The sequence below is a fragment of the Staurois parvus genome, unplaced genomic scaffold, assembly GCF_062004578.1.
Source record: "Staurois parvus isolate SC_StPar_1 unplaced genomic scaffold, SC_StPar_1.0 ptg000327l, whole genome shotgun sequence".
In the NCBI taxonomy this organism is placed as follows: domain Eukaryota; kingdom Metazoa; phylum Chordata; class Amphibia; order Anura; family Ranidae; genus Staurois; species Staurois parvus.
This window is the reverse complement of record NW_028318123.1, coordinates 4,391,010-4,413,464: the sequence shown is the minus strand read 5'-3', so window position 1 is coordinate 4,413,464 and position 22,455 is coordinate 4,391,010. Positions and strand designations below refer to the sequence as shown.

The following is a 22,455-nucleotide window of genomic DNA, read 5'->3' as shown; positions in this document are numbered from 1 at the left end:
CGTAAAGAGTGCCCTCTTGTCCTCTGGGATGACCTCAGGGTGAATTATTCTACACTGAGTTCATTATATGAACCACTGACGTATTTATACATATATACTTTTGATTATTATATTCATTGTGTGGATGTATGTCATAACTCAGTTGTTTATGTATATTCTTTTTGATATATTGTAGACTGTGTTGAAGTTGAAGGTTTTCTCTCTCTCCCCTGAAGAAGCCCTTGTTGAGTGAAACATGTAGGGAATTACTGCAACAATACAGCCAAGCTTCAATTTTTGTTTTTACAGTATTGTAATTATTTACTCCTTTTTTTCTTTCCCCCTTTTTTTTTGTAAGATTAAATACAATTTATTGTGGTTTTTAAATCTGTTTATCATTGTAAATTTGCACCCTGAAAATCCCACACTATCTAGTTCACCATGTTCAAATTCCAGGGATGTGGTGCGATGTATATATCTTGTCACTCACTCACCACTTCTTGACAATTTTATTAATACATACAACTTATCGCTCTGCAATGCTAGTTGTCTGGCTGCCATGCTGACCTTCTGGCTTGCAGGCAGATAAACATTTCAGCAGAAGATAAATAGGAAACACATTCAATTGCTTGTACCTAATGCTAAATAATACTATTCACACAGATAAAAATAAGCTCATATACACAAAGGCCTTTTGAAAATGCTGACTTTTTGTATGTTTTATATTTTTTTGATTATTTTCTTTTTATCTTGAAGTAGCATCAGCGTTTTTAGGTTTAACATATTGAACACAATAAAATAAATATTCCCTAGTAAGTCTATTTGTTAGATTCTCACCCTAGCAGTTTAAAACTTTCAGTGCTGCTGTCTCCTGCTCTTTTAGTGCTGCTTCCCTGAACGTGCAGTCTTCATAGGAAAGGGTTAAATAGTTGTAAAGACTCAAGGTTTCTATGCATGCGCCCCCCAATACTTACCTGAGCCCCATCATGATCAGGGACCCGAGAAGAGGAGGATCGGGGCTGCTCTGTACAAAACCATTGCACAGAGCAGGTATGTATAACATGTTTGGTGTTTTTTTTTTGCCTTTAATATCACTTAAACAGTGGACAGTATACAGTCAGGTCCATAAATATTGGGACATCGACACAATTCTAACATTTTTGGCTCTATACACCACCACAATGGATTTGAAATGAAACAAACAAGATGTGCTTTACCTGCAGAATGTCAGCTTTAATGTGAGGGTATTTACATCCAAATCAGGTGAACGGTGTAGGAATTACAACAGTTTGCATATGTGCCTCCCACTTGTTAAGGGACCAAAAGTAATAGGACAATTGGCTTCTCAGCTGTTCCATGGCCAGGTGTGTGTTATTCCCTCATTATCCCAATTACAATGAGCAGATAAAAGGTCCAGAGTTCATTTCAAGTGTGCTATTTGCATTTGGAATCTGTTGCTGTCAACTCTCAAGATGAGATCCAAAGAGCTGTCACTATCAGTGAAGCAAGCCATCATTAGGCTGAAAAATCAAAACAAACCCATCAGAGAGATAGCAAAAACATTAGGCGTGGCCAAAACAACTGTTTGGAACATTCTTAAAAAGAAGGAACGCACCGGTGAGCTCAGCAACACCAAAAGACCCGGAAGACCACAGAAAACAACTGTGGTGGATGACCGAAGAATTCTTTCCCTGGTGAAGAAAACACCCTTCACAACAGTTGGCCAGATCAAGAACACTCTCCAGGAGGTAGGTGTATGTGTGTCAAAGTCAACAATCAAGAGAAGACTTCACCAGAGTGAATACAGAGGGTTCACCACAAGATGTAAACCATTGGTGAGCCTCAAAAACAGGAAGGCCAGATTAGAGTTTGCCAAGCGACATCTAAAAAAGCCTTCACAGTTCTGGAACAACATCCTATGGACAGATGAGACCAAGATCAACTTGTACCAGAGTGATGGGAAGAGAAGAGTATGGAGAAGGAAAGGAACTGCTCATGATCCTAAGCATACCACCTCATCAGTGAAGCATGGCGGTGGTAGTGTCATGGCGTGGGCATGTATGGCTGCCAATGGAACTGGTTCTCTTGTATTTATTGAAGATGTGACTGCTGACAAAAGCAGCTGGATGAATTCTGAAGTGTTTCGGGCAATATTATCTGCTCATATTCAGCCAAATGCTTCACAACTCATTGGACGCCGCTTCACAGTGCAGATGGACAATGACCCAAGCATACTGCAAAAGCAACCAAAGAGTTTTTTAAGGGAAAGAAGTGGAATGTTATGCAATGGCCAAGTCAATCACCTGACCTGAATCCGATTGAGCATGCATTTCACTTGCTGAAGACAAAACTGAAGGGAAAATGCCCCAAGAACAAGCAGGAACTGAAGACAGTTGCAGTAGAGGCCTGGCAGAGCATCACCAGGGATGAAACCCAGCGTCTGGTGATGTCTATGCGCTCCAGACTTCAGGCTGTAATTGACTGCAAAGGATTTGCAACCAAGTATTAAAAAGTGAAAGTTTGATTTATGATTATTATTCTGTCCCATTACTTTTGGTCCCTTAACAAGTGGGAGGCACGTATGCAAACTGTTGTAATTCCTACATCGTTCACCTGATTTGGATGTAAACACCCTCAAATTAAAGCTGACAGTCTGCAGTTAAAGCACATCTTGTTCATTTCATTTCAAATACATTGTGGTGGTGTATAGAGCCAAAAAAATGTTAGAATTGTGTTGATGTCCCAATATTTATGGACCTGACTGTAGTTTCCAATCAGTCTGTTAGTTTAGAGAAAAGATGGGGGAGGATTAGGGGAGTGCCTTGCCATCCTGGCTACAGCACTTTGTGTTTCTATCGATGCACACATTGTACGGAAACAAAACTCTAGTCCAGGGGCGGACTGACAACTCTTGGGGGCCCCCGGGCAATAAGGGATCATGGGGCCCCTGTGTCCTTGCCCAAACTCAAAAAAGCCTATGAAAAACCAGGGGCATCTCATGGGGCCCCCCTACTGAACCCGGGCCCTCGGGCAGTGCTCAAGTTTCCAAATGGTCAGTCCGCCCCTGCTCTAGTCCCTGCATGCAAGGGTGGCTTCATGGGACAATCCATAGGTAAAGAAAGGAGTCACCCAGAAACAGGAAACCTTTTGCAATGGTTCTGGCAGCAGTTTACAATAGAACATAGGGAAGGATTAAGAGATTAAAAAGCTGTATATTTCACATTGGTCCATACACTGTGCCAGGGGATACCCCCTGGCAATCTGTTATGTTCTACCTCCGTAATATCGGTTATTGATCCTTTCCTCCCGCTGTTATATTGCACTATTTTTATTTATCCACATGGATCATAACTACCTCTCTGATGTTTTTCTTTTGTTACTGTATTTGTTTTTTATATTTCCTATGCTCTGCTTATTAAATTTATATAAAATAATAAAGACAAATTTGCCTTTAAAAAGCTGTATATGCAGTAAGCGATTAAATTGGCTTCTGAACGTCCTTAAAAACTGATGGTTTGATGTCACTTTAATGAAAACTGGCAATCAATATAAGCACTGTTTTTATTGTTATTAGGTTGTGACTATATTTTCAGCTTCAAATTACTATGATGAAGGCAGTAACAGAGGAGCATATCTCAAATTGTGTCCAGATTTGACTCCACGTTTTGTGCAGTATCAAGTCAGCAAGACAACACGGAAACTCACCCTTAGCCAAAGGTAAAAGGACGTCTGTCTAGTAATTATGCATGCAGTCAGCATACAAATCAGCAATGTACAGTATATGCTAAAATAATTATGCATTATTTTTGTCATCATTTTGTCTGTCAAGACAAAACACCTGGACTTGCAGCAATTTGTAATTGTTACATTGTATTTCAAAGTTATGGTCGTGGTCATATCAAATAAGTATCTGCAACATCCAGGCACTGAGAATTGTCAGAAATTCCAACTCCAAGTATTTTCTATGATGCCATCATGCTCAATGGTGTATTTAGGTTTTGTGCTGCCCTAGGGAACACAAAAATCGGAATGCCCCCCCCCCCTTCCCTCCCTGGCAGAGAGAGCATAACACTGCCTATATGGAAGAAAAATATATTTGAAATATATTTTAAAAATATTCTTCCCAGATATATTGGCACATATTTGAAATGCTACAATGTTGGCCATATTCAATGTATTTCAAAATATAGGTATTTCAATAAACACATACAGTCAGGTCCATAAATATTGGGACATCGACACAATTCTAACATTTTTGGCTCTATACACCACCACAATGGATTTGAAATGAAACAAACAAGATGTGCTTTAACTGCAGACTGTCAGCTTTAATTTGAGGTTATTTACATCCAAATCAGGTGAACGGTGTAGGAATTACAACAGTTTGCATATGTGCCTCCCACTTGTTTAGGGACCAAAAGTAATGGGACAATTGGCTTCTCAGCTGTTCTATGGCCAGGTGTGTGTTATTCCCTCATTATCCCAATTACAATGAGCAGATAAAAGGTCCAGAGTTCATTTCAAGTGTGCTATTTGCATTTGGAATCTGTTGCTGTCAACTCTCAAGATGAGATTCAAAGAGCTGTCACTATCAGTGAAGCAAGCCATCATTAGGCTGAAAAAATAAAACAAATCCATCAGAGAGATAGCAAAAACATTAGGTGTGGCCAAAACAACTGTTTGGAACATAAAACTTAAAATTTAAAAAGAAGGAACGCACCGGTGAGCTCAGCAACACCAAAAGACCCGGAAGACCACAGAAAACAACTGTGGTGGATGACCGAAGAATTCTTTCCCTGGTGAAGAAAACACACTTCACAACAGTTGGCCAGATCAAGAACACTCTCCAGGAGGTAGGTGTATGTGTGTCAAAGTCAACAATCAAGAGAAGACTTCACCAGAGTGAATACAGAGGGTTCACCACAAGATGTAAACCATTGGTGAGCCTCAAAAACAGGAAGGCCAGATTAGAGTTTGCCGAACAACATCTAAAAAAGCCTTCACAGTTCTGGAACAACATCCTATGGACAGATGAGACCGAGATCAACTTGTACCAGAGTGATGAGAAGAGTATGGAGAAGGAAAGGAAATGCTCATGATCCTAAGCATACCACCTCGTCAGTGAAGCATGGTGGTGGTAGTGTCATGGCGTGGGCATGTATGGCTGCCAATGGAACTGGTTCTCTTGTATTTATTGATGATGTGACTGCTGACAAAAGCAGCAGGATGAATTCTGAAGTGTTTCGGGCAATATTATCTGCTCATATTCAGCCAAATGCTTCAGAACTCATTGGACGCTGCTTCACAGTGCAGATGGACAATGACCCAAGCATACTGCAAAAGCAACCAAAGAGTTTTTTAAGGGAAAGAAGTGGAATGTTATGCAATGGCCAAGTCAATCATCTGACCTGAATCCGATTGAGCATGCATTTCACTTGCTGAAGACAAAACTGAAGGGAAAATGCCCCAAGAACAAGCAGGAACTGAAGACAGTTGCAGTAGAGGCCTGGCAGAGCATCACCAGGGATGAAACCCAGTGTCTGGTGATGTCTATGCGTTCCACACTTCAAGCTGTAATTGACTGCAAAGGATTTGCAACCAAGTATTAAAAAGTGAAAGTTTGATTTATGATTATTATTCTGTCCCATTACTTTTGAGCCCTTAACAAGTGGGAGGCACATATGCAAACTGTTGTAATTCCTACACCGTTTACCTGATTTGGATGTAAATACCCTCAAATTAAAGCTGACAGTCTGCAGTTAAAGCACATCTTATTCCTTTCATTTCAAATCCATTGTGGTGGTGTATAGAGCCAAAAAAGTTAGAATTGTGTTGATGTCCCAATATTTATGGACCTGACTGTATATGTATATATATATATATATATATATATATATATATATATATATATATATGTGTGTATATATATATATATATATATATACATACTGCATGTTGAAATACGTTTTTATTACAAAATATATGAAAAATATTTTTAAAAATACATTTCAAATATACTGTATGTCTTTAAAAGTACAAATCTACATTTTTGGAATATATGATAACATTTTCCAGTTCTGGACATAAGCAGTTAAATTCAGCAGGAGAATGTTAAAGCTCCACTATACAATAATCTCTGTACTGGATCCTGTCTAAATTGTGCATGTATGCAAGTGAGGTAGGGACCATGGAATGTAAGCTCCTTGAGGGACATGTACATGTAAAAGCACTGCTTATATTGCCAGTGCCTATTTCATAAAAGCTCATATTATGGAATAAAGGTGCAGTCCAAATTAAACTAACACAGCCTGTTAGGTAATATATGATAATAACTTTGCTTATTGCTTATTTCTTTATTTCTGTAACTTTGTTAAATCACATTGTAGGAAAAGAAAACTGAAAAGAAAAGGTGATAGAAAGATAAGCAGCACTATTAGGTCTGGGCATTGTTCTGTACAGATCTGCTCAGGGCTATTAAAATTGCAATCACAAGACTTTCCTGCTAGCAACGCTACTCAATAAGGGCACCAGATGGTACTGTGCAACTAGCACCTCACTGAAAGAGTGGGTGATAGGGGAAAATCAAAAGGTAGATCCCGTGAGGAGAAAGGCCTAGACCCCTTGTGGTCATCCCTCTCAAAATCCTTACAGATATCCACCAGCTATTCCAACACAGTGGTAAAGGAATCTGAGAGCTCTTCCTTCAACACAAAGGTTCCTGAGGATGGAGTTAGTGAGAAACCAGATGTTGCCTAAGAGACAGAGCCAGTTTCCTACACCCTAAATGAATTTGTGCAGGGACAACTGACTCCTGACAGTCATGTTCCCACTAGTGACAGATACACCATGCTTCCCAGACACACAAGGAGGCGTAATACTCAAAATTCCTAATGCTAGTATAAAGAAGGATTAGCTTTGCAGTGTCCCACCCTCTTGAAGAGGCTGTAGGGTCCCTGGTTGTGGCCTGAGATATTTAGGAGCTCAGCAAAGTGTGTCCTGCTCATCTGGTGCTTCAAAGGAAAAGGAGCAATTCCAAGTTGGTGCTTGTACATGAACAGCACTTCCTCCTGGCCACTCCTGTATAGTAGCTCAGGCAGGTGGGGTGCACTTGTGCAATGTCATCACCAGGCCATGCCTGTGCAGAAGACAGGAAGTCTTCACAGAACAGCCAATGAAGGAATCACTGTGCCCAAACAGGGCAGTGCATCTTCACCCTGTGCTAAAGGATGCCCAGAGCACCCTCTATTGGCACCAAACAGCTAGGACCTGCTGCTTCCATAGGTGTGGCAGGTCCAAAAAGCTGTTGCCCACTCATTGATCTCTACAGCACTTGAATGGCAGTGAGACAGCACCAGAGGACCCCCAGAACAGATCACAAACCCATACAAAGAGCAGTGCCAGCAAACCGGCTTAGTGTTAACCTTCTCCAGTATAGGCATTCCCAATAAGGTCTTCAAGGACTGTGCTCTGCCACAGCAGATCATGGCAGTGGACCTGTAAAATACCCCATCAGCAGCTGCCTGCCAAAGTGAACACCACTCATTCTGAAGTTACAGGTATGCAGGGAAGGGTGAACAGCCTGAACACACACTGTCTACATTTGGGGCTACTCACCCGATCCTGCTTGCCTGTTTATATGGGCCACAGTGCCTGTGTGAATGAGGCCTAGATTTAGCAAGTGAAATAATTTTTTTAACTACTGGTTTACTTTTATAACAAAAAAAGCTCCCAACTGGGCTTTAAAATAATTAGTAAATGCTGAGGCTTGCTGCTGCCCTCTCCAACGCGCTGACCTAGGCAGTGACCTATGAGGTCCTTAACGGTAAATACAACTCTTTGCAATAATATGCTTTTCTGATCCATAGGAATGAATAGTAACAAAAAAAATGTGGAATCATCTGGGCTGTGGAAACTTTTAAGGGTCTATTATACAGCACTACCAGATTCTACGATCTGCTCTTCCTTCCCAGTACATCACGAAGTTCAACATCGTAAAATGCAAACTGTAATATGGAGCCTGCAGGTTTTCATGGAGTTCTGTCTGCTTAACTCTCCATGAATGAAGAACTCCATGATTGAAGGAGAAGCTGGTTATGCGACTAGGCTTCCCTCCTGGCTTTTTTCTTCTTCTCGCTCCAATTATTTGAATAGCAAACCACTTGCTTTTGGGCCTTGCAACAAGCAAAGCACTAATCAGATTTGTAAATTTGTTAAGCATATCCCTGTGTGTATTTTCTTCTTTAATCGAGCCACAGTAAGGCCATACCAGTGCTTTATAAAGGGACCCTTTTTAATTCCACACATTTGCAATGCTTGAAAGCAATACATCATTTTAATTGAAAAGAAATGTGCATGAAAAAGCATCAGAAATATGAATTAATATGTAAAAGTACACATGAAAAATGTACACTATATATCGCAAAATCCCTCAAAGGGAATAGCTAGTTGTGTCATGAGTGGCTATTCAAATCAGTAAAGTTGGACAACAATTGAAGATTGTGCTGGTGCAGCTTCTATTACAGTAGACAACACATGGCTTGCAAGTTTGGTTGGACTCTGGAATTTACCTTCACACACTGCTGGGATAAAGGATGGATGATCACTGGAGCAAAACATAGCTATGACATTCAAACAGACCTCTTGCAAGGGCAATACAGAGACTGCCATTTCTACTAAGGTCTATTTGCCTGATGACTACGCTGAACCTCTGGCTTCCATTCATTCTGTGTCACTGGCCTGGATCAGAGGTGTAACTAGAACCTTCAGGGCCCTGGTGCAAGAAGTCCTAAAGGGTCCCTCTGACCCCATCCTGGGGCCCTTTTATTATGGTCTCGTAGTAGGCCTCTTTCACATTTTTGTAGTGCCCCCCCTCCCCTTCCTGCTGTCTTTGTACCCCCACGGTGGTGGAATGCCAGGACCCAGTCGCAAGTGCAACCTTTGCAACCCTGGTAGTTCCTGACCTTACTATTACTAGGGGGACACTCTGGAAGAAGTAAGGGGGCATGCTAGAAGATGAAAGAGGGCACTCTGGAGGTACTAAAATAGTACCCCTACAGTGCTCCCTTACATCCTCCTCCAGAGCTCTCCCTTAATGTCTCTAGAGTGTCCCCTTGGTGCCTTCAGAGTGACCTCTTACATCATCCACAGTGCCTCCTTAGTGCCTCCAGAGCGCCCCCTTACATCTTCCAGAGTGCCCTCCTAGTTTCCCATTAGTGTCTACAGAGTGCTGCATACATCCTCCAGAGTGCCTCCTTAGTGCCTCAAGAGTGCTCCCTTAGTACAGAAGTACTAAGGGGGCCCTCTGGGGGGAGGATGTAAAGGAGCACTCTGGAGGAGGATTTAAGGGGGTGCTCTGGAGGAGGATATATGGGGGCATTCTGGAGGATATAAGGGGGTACTCTAGAGGTACTACCTCCAGAGTGTTCCCTTATATCTTTAAGAGTGCCCCACTACACCTTCCTCCAGAGCTCCAGAACCAAATCTGAAATTTGTGCTGTCAGTATGAGTAGTGTTAGTGAAAGTCCAGGCACTCACCAGTCACCTTTGTTTCCTCATTGTGGGCTTTGGCTTTCAGGGAGGCAAGCCAGATGAGAGATTGTGTATGATGGGCCACCCACAACTTGCCAGCGAGTCCTTCTCAGAACTGCACATTTGCAGTTCCAAATGATGCCAATTAGTGTACTGCCAAGCTCGGTCTCTACTTGTGCAGTGGGGCATGTATAAGCCACACACCGATACCTGATCCGAGGTCAAGACTGGCAGTTCACTTATTGGCTGCTTCCGGCTCTGCGCATGTTTCCTATGTCCTATGGACAGCTACTTGTAGTGCCCACAGCTGAAGAGAGTAGGATTGGAGTCACCCAGTTGGAAGAATTTTAGGGCTTCCTGAGTCTGAGCATTCTTACTGGATTAAAACTTTGGACTAAGTATTCTTGCTGGTATTGGAAAAACACACTTGTGGATCATTTTTGTAAAGGAAATACAGTAAAACAACTGAAATAAATGTCCATCTTTAGCCTTATGCTCGGATTACCAGTTGGCAGCCAATGTCTTGATTATGGCAATCTTTTGCAAGTGATCCAGCAGGCGTTCCTCCATTCAACACCTGGGGGCCAGCTTGTCCTTTTGGAGCCAAAAAGTGTTCGGGTTCACAGCCTACATTTGGAATCTGTACTGTGCTTTTTGACCCATACTCAATTGAGGGATCATTATGGTCTGGTAAGAGGCAGCATTTTTTGGGGTGTTGGTGATGGTGAACTCTCCCAACCTACTGGAACTTTTTATTTTGGAATGTATATGACATCATTACTATTCTAGTAAAGAGGTGTCTAACTCTATCCATACTGGACACCATTGGACTTTAATTATATATATTCCCTTACATTTTGTTGTGATTATCTGAAGCACCGCACCTTTGTGTTTTTATATGTGCAGTTCAAAGCCTCTGATATGATGATTTTGCTGAAGACAGGAGAAAAGTGTCTGATAACATTGCTCCAGACACAACTATCTTGTGGCGCTCCCCCACAGTGGTGGAACACCACGGCCTGGTCATCAGTGCAACCTTTGCAGCCCTATTAGCTCCGCCACTGATGCACATCTAGAAAGAAAGTCCTTATCTTTATTCGTATTCAAAACCAGTGAGGCAGTTGGTTGATTTATCAAAGATGTTCAAAACGTTCACTTTGCAAATTAATTTAGTGACTAAAATGAAGCTGTGTTCAATCCAACCAAATCGGCAAAAATCCTGTTGTGTTAATATCTCTTGTACATGATTGGGCATTCCAAGTGAATACAGCCTTCCCTTATTTTCTAAGCTTTTAAACCATTCTTTATTTCCTACTTCCTCACACTCCCCACTGCTCTACATCCTGGGCTCATGCTTTAACTTAAATTCGGCTAGTATTTATAAAGAAAGCCCATTGTGTATTCAGTAGACACTGTTAATGTTGTTCCCTTTTATGTGCATTTAGCTGAATAGTATCATGCTATTACTCCTCTTGACAGGGTCAGTGCTGTGGAAGACTCAGCTTTTAGAGCTCTTCGAGAACAATTGTATGCCCATCGCTCTGACCTTATTACAGCTTTTGAAGAGTATGATCCAAACGGAACAGGTATAAACATGGTTTATCCAACATTCCTCTTTACTAATGGGGAAAAAGGGTAGTGGCCAGGGGCGGACTGACAACTCATGGGGCCCCTGGGCAATAGGGGATCATGGGGCCCCTGTGTCCTCGCCCCAAACTCAAACCACACACAAAAAAGCCTATGAAAGGTACCAGGGGCATCTCATGGAGCCCCCTACTGACCACGGGCCCTCAGGCAGTGCCCAAGTGCTCGAATGGTCAGTCTGCCCCTGGTAGTGGCTGCTGTGAAAGTAATATGACTAATCACAAACAATTACTAATATATTTAAAACAGGAAAAATCTCCACAAGTGATTGGGCTAGAGCAATGGAGGCAATTCTCCATCTAGACCTGCCTTGGCGGACTTTACGTTCTCGACTCGCACGGTTGACACCTGATGGGAGTGTGGAATACATGTCTTGTTTTGAAGATCTTCAGATAGAAAAACCCATTAAAGAAGTAAGTGATGTTTTGCTGTCTTTTTAAGATACTAATGTTTTTCTTTCATATTTACCTTTCATTAGTTGCTTGTGTCAGACAGCATCTCAGTCCAAGAAGTAGATTCATTACATAGATGATTCCTGACCATGCCAATCTTGCGGGGAGGAAATAGGATAAATACCTGCAAGTGGTATCCTTACACATTACATTCATGTCTGTGAAGGGAAATAAATATCTATGATGCAGAATCAAATTTACTACAGCAACCACTTACTGCAGATCTACTATCTCTTGAAACCTTGAGGTCATCACAGAGGACAAGGGGGACACTCTTTACGTCTGGACAAAAATACATTTAATCTCCAAACGTGGAAAGGTTTCTTCACAGTAAGAGCTGTGAAAATGTGGAGTAGACTCCCTCAAGAGTTGGTTCTGGCCAGCTCAGTGGATTGCTTTAAAAAAGGCCTGGATTCTTTCCTAGATACACAGAATATAACTGGATACTAACATTTATAGGTAAAGTTGATCCAGGGAATATCCGATTGCCTCCCGGGGGATCAGGAAGGAATCTTTCTCCCTGCAGGAGCAAATTTGATCATGCTTTGCTGGGGTTGCCTTCCTCTGGATCAACTGTGGGTATAGGAATAAAACTTTTTTTTTTTTTTTTTAATGGCTGAACTGGATGTACGTTTGTTTTTTTTCAGCCAGACTAACTATGTAACTATAACATACTGTATATGCAGGTTATCAGGTAATTCATAATAGTAGCTGAGGGCGTTGGTGTAGTGAAAAAATAATCCTGCCTCAAAAGACATGTCTATCAAGTTCATCAAAAAATATAAATACTTGTATCCTCAGGACCCTAAACCCACAGTTGATCCATAAAGGGACAAAAAACCCTCTAAAGTAGTGGTTCTCAACCTGTGGGTTGCGACCCCTTTGGGGGTCGAATGACCCTTTCACAGGGGTCACCTAAGACCATCAGAAAACACATATTTCCGATGTGTAATGAGCAGCTACTGTGTAGAAAGCAGCTACTGTGTTGAAAGCAGCTACTGTGTAGAAAGCAACTACTGTGTTGAAAGCAGCAGTATTGGAGGTAAAACGACACTTCATGAATTATAATTACTGGGTAAATAATTTTATGGTTGGGGGTCACCACAACATGAGGAACTGTATTAAAGGGTCACGGCATTAGGAAGGTTGAGAACCACTGCTCTAAAGTGTGGTCCATATTTTTCCTACAGGAAAAAAATACTATTGCTATACAGTATAGTTTAATCAAGGTCATCATGACACCCTTAAAGCAAGCTCAATCAGCTTATATTTTGTGTTCCGTGGTTCCTCCTACCCCCTGCATTGATCAATACGTTAAGCACATTTTTAATTAAAACCTTTCTATTTTTGTTACGTATAATAATTTCAACCCAGCAGTGGGCTGGTTTTTGGGAGATATACACTAGGGGAAATCAGACCTGTCCTGTGCATACTTCCTCTATTAACTCAAGACGTTTGTATGGATCTCTAGCTCTTATCTAGGGACTACAGAATGAATGGTCTCTATGGAGTTCAGTCCTGGCCAGGGGCGGACTGACCATTTGGAAACTCGGGCACTGCCTGAGGTCAGTAGGGGGCCCCATGAGATGCCCCTGGTACCATTTTCATAGGCTTTTTTGAGTTTGGGCAAGGATACAGGGGCCCCATGATCCCCTATTGCCCGGGGGCCCCATGAGTTGTCAGTCCACCCCTGGTCCTGGCCATAGATGATAATTGTTTCTCCCTATTAGTTCCTCAAGAAGTTTATTTAGCTCTCCTAGCCCTGATCTAGGGAATGATTAGTCCCTATGTTGTGGATAATAGACTAAGGTAAAGGCTTTAGTAGTTTAGCAAAAGTCAACTAGGAGGGTTAACATTATTTAGTTCACAAAAATGCTGCGGGTTGTCAGCTCTTAACATAAATTTCATGGCAGAAATGTGCATTTCTGGCAGATTAACAGGGCATTTTCCAAATTTGCTAAATAATGGGATACTGGGATAAAACATGGGGAAATGTGCAAGTATTGCATAGATGTACTGAATATATAGTACACTAAAAAGTTGTTGTAAACCTCAGACATGAAATATGAACAAAATATATACCTCTATAATGCGTATTTGTCTCAATTAAGAGCACTAAGTGTCATTTCTGTCTCCGTTCCTCTGCTAACAGCATGAATCACTTTTGACAAGTTTTCCTGACACGAGGGAAAAACAGGTGATGGGGAGAGAACTCCAGCCTATTGACAGCCTCAGATCTGTTCCTTTGTGATGTGTGAAGGGGATGTGTCCCTTCCCTTCAATCGGCTGTCAGAGCTCTCCTCATTGAGCTCTGCAGTGTGCAATTTCAGATCTCTTCCCCCTTTTTTCTGACACCTCAGACAAACAATATAAATTCTGAAATTTGAATGTCTGTAGAGAAGAGAATACTGTAGATACACAGGTACAACTTTATGTATTAGGATTTGTTTCATCTCTGTGTATCACCTGAGGCTAGTCACTTCACTGCGTATACATAAGAGTTTGCAACCACTTTAACTCTTCCAACCATCTCAAATGCGAAGTCCAAATATACTACAACTACAGCCTCCCTTTTGTATACGTTTTTGCTTGTTTCCTCATCAGAAGAAAGAACATGTGTTTTGACAGCGCTGGTTGTAGCTTATGGCTTAATTTTCTCTTTTTGTAGTCTTATATCAATCCCACAAATATTTTCCCTACAATAGATGTTACATAGACATCGATCTAATGATCAGCTTACATTCGACAGTGGCTACAGCGCCGCTGGAGGAGTTCCTGCTGTCAGAATACAATTCTGGCTGATTAAAAAAAAAAAAACTATGACCAGCCTTACAGATCTGTAATTACTAGGTGAATGTATTTGCTTTTCATCCATTTGAAAAGAGTCAGCTACTAGCCTTTTTTATGACTGGAAACCTAAATGCCCTTGCCAAATTTAGCAGTGTCAGTGTGCATTGAGTAACTTGACAATAAATCTATGGATAATTTAAATTTTTTTTTACAAACTTTTTTATGCACTGTAATGCTTTGTGTGAGGCATTGTCACAGTATAACCATGTAGGTCTTTTTAGTTGTTGTAGTGACCACATGGTCAGGAACCATGCTGATTGGTTCCTGATTGCAGGGGAGTCCAAAAGCTGCCATCTGAGAGCCAATTCACAACACATGCAGTCCATTGTATTTGCATAAAAAACACATGGATAGTAGGACCGCAACACGTCTAAATGCACTATAAATGCACTGGAAAAAAAGCACTGCAAAGCATCAAAAACACACCAGAATGCATAAAAAATTAGGTCAAAACCGTGCATGCGGGAACGCATCTGCATTATTATGGTGTATACAGAACCTCACGGGTTTGTGAACTAGGAATGTACACAGGTGCACATTCCTGATTGTGACCTGGAACCTGGAACAATACAGTAATTAAAGCTTAAGTCCAGTCAACACTATTTTATTCTATTTTGGATATAATGTGGAAGGGATAGAACATCTCACAATTTTTTTTACTGTTATCCCCGGGGCTCTGTTACAAAGATTTTTTCTTAGGTTCTGTTTTGATGACAGTAAATTTAGAAGACAGAAAGTAAGAGAAAATCTGGCAACAGAGGCAAAGTTTGGCTAACAGAGTAGCAGATAACAGCAAATATCTGATAATTATTATTATTATACAGGATTTATATAGCACCAACAGTTTGTACAGCGCTTTATAAAATGAAGGTAGATATTACAGTTACAATACAATTTGGTACAAGAGGAAACAGCTGGCCCTGCTGATTAGAGCTTACAATCTAGGGTTCCAATCATTACCCACCCTATCCTAAACTAAAAAAAATAATTTGGATGGACATGCATCTGCCTTGAGAATGTTAATTACCAGACTGCAGATACTATCTTTTAAAGAGTGTGGTACACCTGGAATTGTGTTTCTACACAGAGATATTTACTGAAAATAGCTAGAGGATATTTAATAGCCTTACTTTCTTTTTGTTGCCCATTGCCAACTCTGACCCAATATTTTGTAGATGGCCTATGTGCTCAGACTTGCTCTTTTTGCAGATAAATACCTGATTTATTTTTGCTCTTTTGTTTCATTATTAGTGTGATGGACCCAACAGGGACAGGGGCTCTTGGAGGGGACTGCAGGCTAGCCTCTTGCCTACTGACCATGGCCCTAGCATCTGGGGGGCTTTATTCTTTAATGTGTGCTTGGGATGGGGGGGGGGCTATGGAGTAGTTTACTTGGTATTTAAGTCCATGTCTCCCCAAAACACACAGACTCTGAGAACTGGAGGACCAACATACAGATTTGGGGTCTCTGTGCCCAAACTAGCATTGACTTGCTTCAACCCCCTCCTTCCCAGACTCAGAGACTCTAAGAAGATGTTGATGTAATTCGCAAAATGACCTGATGTGAGGGCTCTTGCTCTGTGTTTATTAAGGTGTTATGTGCTTACTATCTTCTCCCATTGTGTGCCTCCTGAGTGTGCATCCACATTGTTAATTGAATCACCTATTGTGGGTCCTCTTGGAGGCTCCTACATGACGAGATCAGACTGATGTCAGCTTCACCTAGTTATCTAATCAGTGTGGGATGTAATATTTGTTTTATTGTTCATGTGTGGGCACTGCCCCTCTTTCTGAGTGTATAACAATCTGTTTCTGTTCAATAAAGTAGTTCCAGTTTGCATCAAGCTAGTGTTGCCTAGTCTAGGATGCTATACCCAGCTATAATACCTTGGTCCTGTGTCCCAGTGGCGAGGAAGTGGTTCTTTGACTGAAGGCACAAGCTGGGTGCCAGGCATTCCGTTACAATTAGTTATCCTTTAAATGCTGAAAATGTTTGTTTAGTTTCTTTATTTACTTAATGCACCGCTCCTTTTGTTTAAAGGTAGGCCACATAGATTTTGTATTTAGCTTTAATAAATTATGGGAACATTCCAATTTACATTCTATTTATTTCGTTAACACTATTTTATCCCTATCTATGTTTTGGAGGGCAGCTCTCAGCATTGGGAAATATTCTCTGAAGGTGGAAGAAAAACCTGACTGTTCCTGTTCATAAAAATGTTTCCTCCCACCTATCCCACCTAACCTGTATAAAAAAGATCTGTGAACTTACCTATTTTCAATCCACTCCGGTCCAGGCATGTGATCCTGCAGCACTGAGTAACGAAACACTTGACAACTACTGAATTTCCGGGAGCTGTGACATCACCCATAGGCTCCCATGGCTCAGATATTGTGGGTATTCCCTTTTCTCCCCTGGAGCAGCAGCACATTGACACAGGGGAGACAGAGCTGCTGGATCACATGGGGGAGATAACATTTTTAAGAAATATTTATTTAGGATTTTCCTTTCACTTTAAAACTTCTTGGTTTTGTCTTACAAGCATGTGCTCTTTGATTACATCTTAGGTCATGGTATGGTATCCACTACCCAGACTTTTTTATATATGTTTTTATACTTTGTTTTGCAAACTAGGTGCAACCAAGCTTGGTAGAAACATTATACAGATACAGAGCAGACTTGGAGAGCATATTCAATATCATTGACAAGGATCACTCAGGTAAACTAACTTATAAGTAACATGTCCATTAGGATTTTTCTGTTTCTTGGAAATGTAAATGTACTAGGACACTCACCCAAACCCTTTTATGAAGGCTGCATTTTAATTATAAAATTTAATCACTGAATGGCATGATTGATTGTCAGTCCTGCACACAAGAGCACCTCCTGGTATCATTTTGCAGGAAATTATAAATACCAGATAGGTGTACCACCTTCCATGCCATATCTATCCAAATCTTTTGTGTTTGAAATTTACACTGGAAACCCTATGCCAGTGGTTCTTATCCTTTAAGTCCCAGACCCCTTTAGGAATCTGATGAACACTATAGATCCCTTCCCCAGAAATTGTCTGTCAATTAATTTATCATGATAGGTAAAGTGTTTTTCTTCATGCACCATTCTTATTTCATGCATTCATGAAATTGTGTTTCATTGTCTTACTTAGGCCTTATTTCCATTGACGAATTTCGGCAAACGTGGAAACTTTTTAGCTCCCATCTTCATATCAGTATAGATGATTCGACCATTGATGACTTGGCCCACAGCATAGACTCCAACAAAGATGGTAGCATTGACTTTAATGAGTTTTTGGAAGCTTTTCGTGTGGTTCATAAGTTTGAAAGGCAGGATAGCAAAAAAAGATGAAAGCTTTCAGTTTGCAACATGGGCCAGGGTGAAGATATGATCTCACAATCAAGAAGATTGTGGTTGTTCCTCTGAACCTTACACTTGGTGTTCTTCTTGAAGAAGGTCGTGGTGCCAACTGTTGATGAAATGCAGAGTGGGCTTCTAGAGGTAAAGCAAAACATTCCTGACAATGGATCAACACGCAGTGAAGGAGTAAACTTTATGGACTTTTATCTGGTTTTATCCATACAGACCAACTCCGTAAACATTATGATATGTTGATATATTTTAATATGGATAATTGCAATGGTTCTGTGGCATGTTGGAGATGTTCTGTCAGATACTATAAAATGTATCTAACCCCCCCCCCCCAAAAAAACTACATTTTAATATACAGCAGCTTACCAGGACTTATTGCTGCATTCGTTTTCTTTTTCAGGATTTTACCATTGCCATTCAGATATATATTAACTTCTTCAATGAATTTATAGAGTGAGCCATGGTTGTCACCAAGGTTGCTCTCATGATTTGCATTACAAAGAGGTCTTCCTCTCTTATCTCCATTAGATGGGGAGGGGAATTGGTAGAATACAAGAGATATTTTGTAAAGAAGATATGATTATTTCTACTTTTAGTTCATCTTACAGGAAGTGACAAGGACACTGCATTTCTGTCAAATGGTATTTTCTGTATTTGCTGAAAATTTTCTTAGCCTGACAAAAAGAAAACTAATGCAACTACCACATTTGAGGGCTGGTAAGCTGCCATATGTTACATATTCTTCTTGGGATTACATATCCTTTAAAGTGGAACTTACATTTTAAAACATAGTATTTTATAGAAAAAATTTAATTTTGTCCAAGTAGTACTCTGAAAAAATGACTTTTTATCTGGAGTTTCCTAAAAAAATTAGCAGAGCACTTCCTGTTATGTAAGGGTGCTTAGCCCCTCTTGAGTCTACAGCCTCCTAGCTGTATTTGTGCATTGTAAGACTAAGAGCTCTTTTGCACAGGTGTTGAAAATAGGCAGTTGGGTTGCATTTGTGACACTTCTGACCTATCCACTTAAAATTGTTAAAATAGGGAGGAGGGACGCGTTGAGGCAAAATTAAAACTGCCTGCAGAGTTGATGCTTTGCAACCGCCTTCATTTACTCCTACTGAAACACACCACAAGTGTAATCTAAATGCACTTATCTTTTCCATTTTAACCTTGTACAATTTAAAACAAAAACAGGGCATACAAAGTGCACTGGCCGATGCAACATGAATTCCTGTGCAACACAACCAAAACACTAATTAACACCACAGGTGCATTAAAGTGTTTCTAAACCCAGGACCCTGCATTCTCTCTATCTGGTCTCCCACAGTACACAGAACATGGAAATGCAATTATTTTAGTAAATATCAATTGCTAAATACCTTTTCTCATCAGCAGTATATAGTAGTGTTGTGACTTCTATCAGTGTCCAGCCGAGCACTGGTAAAGCTTGTAGGAGGAGTTTTCGTTCTGCTCTAGGAGGATGCAGAACCCCTGACCTCTGTCTGGACAGTGCTGATTTGCCCAGTGCTGATCACATGCACTCTCCCAAGCAAAAACAACCTCTCTAGCAATACACACCAAGCTTAGCATGTGCAGAGTGTCTCCACAACATATGTCTTATCAGGATATGAGGGGGACACTGGAAGAAGGGGAGGATCAGAGAAGTCAGGATCAAACAGCATTTTTACACAGTGCAGAGAATTAACCCCTTAGGTTCCACAGCGAGTATAATAAGCATGCTTTACTGCATGTACAGACTGAGTTTACTGTTGTGGGTTTAGTAACACTTGAATACCTGTTCAGGCTGCTGTGGAATTCAATGCCTGTGTGAAGGAGTCCTTAGATGCTGTTGCTGCTAGTCTCATGAGATTGGGAGTAAGACTTGCTAATGGCACTACTGTCCAGATCATTGTTGCTCTTGCTGGAATCTCTGACATTAGAAGACCAGTCTTATTATTTTTTTTATGGATGCTTATGGTAGGGATATTTTTAAGAACTTAAAAAATGTAAGTGAAGAGCATAATTAAGAAGGCAGAGCATGGTAACAATGGAAACAAATCTGAATACTCATTTGCAAGAATTATTTATCTTAAATGCTCATCTGGTCTTTTAATCAGATCTAAATTCATCTTTAAGTAAGCCAATTTCTTTCATTTGTTCGAAGCTCATCAGAAAGAAGAAACATTCTTCCTCTGGCAGTCTTAGATCAGCCTTATCCTTCTGAGATTTGTTGCTGTCATGATTCGTGATTAGAGGAAATTCCTCAGTAATGGAATCCACCTTGTCTTATTTATATCTGATTTATGAAATGTATGGAAATCAGTCATGTATTTTTAGGGAGGTATTTGTAACCTCTCAGTTGCGATTACTAATAGGAAAATACTGTGTGAACCTATTAGAACTTTCACAGGTTTAGAATGATTAAAATATCTATTTTAAATGCATTGCTGGTACTGCTGTCATTATTGTATACAGTTCATTTTTTAAAGTAATTTTTATTTCCTGGGAGTCACTTGGATAGTAAGGCATCCCATATGCTTTGTTCCTTGCTTTGTTATCTAAATAGGCTACAATGGCCTTGACTGATGATTACATGGATGCTGAAAGGGTTCGTTTATATTTTTCATACCTTCAGTATGGAAAAATGTTCTATTGTTTCCTATGGCACAGCTTTTTAGACCTGTTCACAATTTTATTTATTACAAGTATTTACATTATGCTGTCAATTTACACAGTGCTTTACATACTGTACATTCACATCAGACCGTGGCCTCAAGGAGCTTACAATTTTAGATCTCTATCTCATATGTATACATACTGGAGTCATCCTGGACAGCAGCCAGTTAAAGTATGTGTGACCCTCACTTTGTAAAATGACCCATTCAGTTTAAAATAGAAAAGAAAGGCAAACCATTTGGAGACAAAGAGTAGGAATGGGGTTCTGTAGTTGTGTCCTAGCTTTTGGCTAAGATCAAGTGTAGTATGTTTTCTTATCAGTGTCCAGTAGGGATGCTCCGCCGTCATTCTTGCTTCTTGGCGAGGATGGCTGGCTGTATAGTACCCCTGCTGGTATGATGGGGGCTCTGAAGGCTAGTACCGGCTGGAAGAGAAACTGAGGTGCCCACAGGCAGTTGGGGCCTGGGAGAAATTCCTCCAGGAAAACTGGAGGGGCCCAGTTCTTCCTGATTTGAATGGATCTATCTTGTCTGGCGCGGGGTCGGGGAGGCAGAGAGTCCACGGAGCAGTGCCCCCTGGGGTGCTCTTAGTAGCACATGGGGGTGGGATCCCACGTGTGAACAGTGCACATGGTCACTACTTCAAACACTTTTTCTGCACTGCGCCTTTAAGGGCTAGGCCTTTTGGCTAAGTCCAGGTCAATTTTTATGTTGCAGGCTTCAGGGCCTAGCTAGTGCACAATTGCATGGCCACTTTTTTATTTATTTATTTATTTTTTCTCCCACGTTTTAGTCACTTTCACTTATGTGTGTGTTTTTTTTCTCACGGATGGTAGGGTGTGGGTCCTCGGGCCCTAAAGTCTAGGGGGAGGACGTGTGGCCTTTTGGTTCCTTCCTCCCCTGTTCCTGGGAGGTCTCTCTTCGGGAGAACCCCCTGATCTAGTACTTGGTAGTCGGCTTTGGCTAACCACAAGGAAAGGGGTCCGACAGGTCTTTTGGCTAGGTGGACCATGTAGAAACCTCAGTCCCTGTCAGGAGCCTCGCGCCCCGGGGGATCAGGGTAGAGGTCCTACCCCTTCGGGGGGTGGACTAAAGCACACCCCTAAGTTCACTTTTTTGTGTTGGTGTTTTGCACTTGCACGTTTTTTGTTCACTTACGGGTTTTTCATTTTTTCGCACCTCCGCGGACTTTAAGAAAAGAAAAAAAAATTAAAATAGGTAAAACACAATTAGTGATCCCTATCACCTTAGCACAAAGAGCGATTTACTAACAGGATAACCAGGTGAGAATAAAGCCTAAAAAAAGAAAACTAATGCAGCAATCATATAAAAGGACAGATAAGCTACACTATATTAAATTTTTGTTCTTGGGTTTACATACATTTTAAATCATTTGTGCAAGGAGAAGGAAATCTCAAAAGCAATAAAATGCTACTAAAGCTAAAACCTCTGTTTTTTTTAGATTTGCATGGAGTGCTAAGGGGTTAGAATTACTGTCAGGTTTTCATTGCTGTCTAGGTCCCTGTTAGGGAGATTGACTTGCTGTAATGCTTTCTAATTGTCCTGATCACCAATGTCACCAGGAATGACAGTGAGGATAAATCCATAATGTTGAGTTGCCACCAGAACAGGTGCAAAGGGGAAACCTTCCAATTTCTGCAACAACACTAATTCTGTGACAACTGTCGTGTCTTACATCAGAAACATCCCTTTAATTTGATTAGCACAGTTTGCTCACAAAAAAACTGACAGTGGTTGCAACCTTTCCTTACTCTTTACAAAATGAAAAAAAAACTTTTAGGTCTCATTTACACTTGCATTTGAGGCATAGTAAAAACAGGCCATTAAGCTGCATTTTTACCACCACCCCAACTGTCCCCCCCCTTAAGCTGCAAAACACTGGAAAAATGGTAGTACCATCTGCCAGACATGATCAT

General features: G+C 40.9%; 1 protein-coding gene across 1 annotated transcript in view; it reads left to right on the top strand.

Moving 5' to 3' along the window:
* PPEF1 (protein phosphatase with EF-hand domain 1) overlaps nt 1-20,287 on the top strand; it is a 63,504-nt gene extending 43,217 nt beyond the window's left edge. The window contains exons 12-17 of the mRNA XM_089683873.1: nt 3,554-3,696; nt 10,987-11,093; nt 11,401-11,564; nt 15,469-15,471; nt 17,089-17,173; nt 17,621-20,287. Of these exons, the coding sequence (XP_089539999.1) occupies nt 3,554-3,696; nt 10,987-11,093; nt 11,401-11,564; nt 15,469-15,471; nt 17,089-17,173; nt 17,621-17,820 (702 nt within the window). The 3' untranslated portion in view covers nt 17,821-20,287. The remainder of the gene's footprint in view (nt 1-3,553; nt 3,697-10,986; nt 11,094-11,400; nt 11,565-15,468; nt 15,472-17,088; nt 17,174-17,620) is intronic.
* Nucleotides 20,288-22,455: the final 2,168 nt, after the last annotated feature.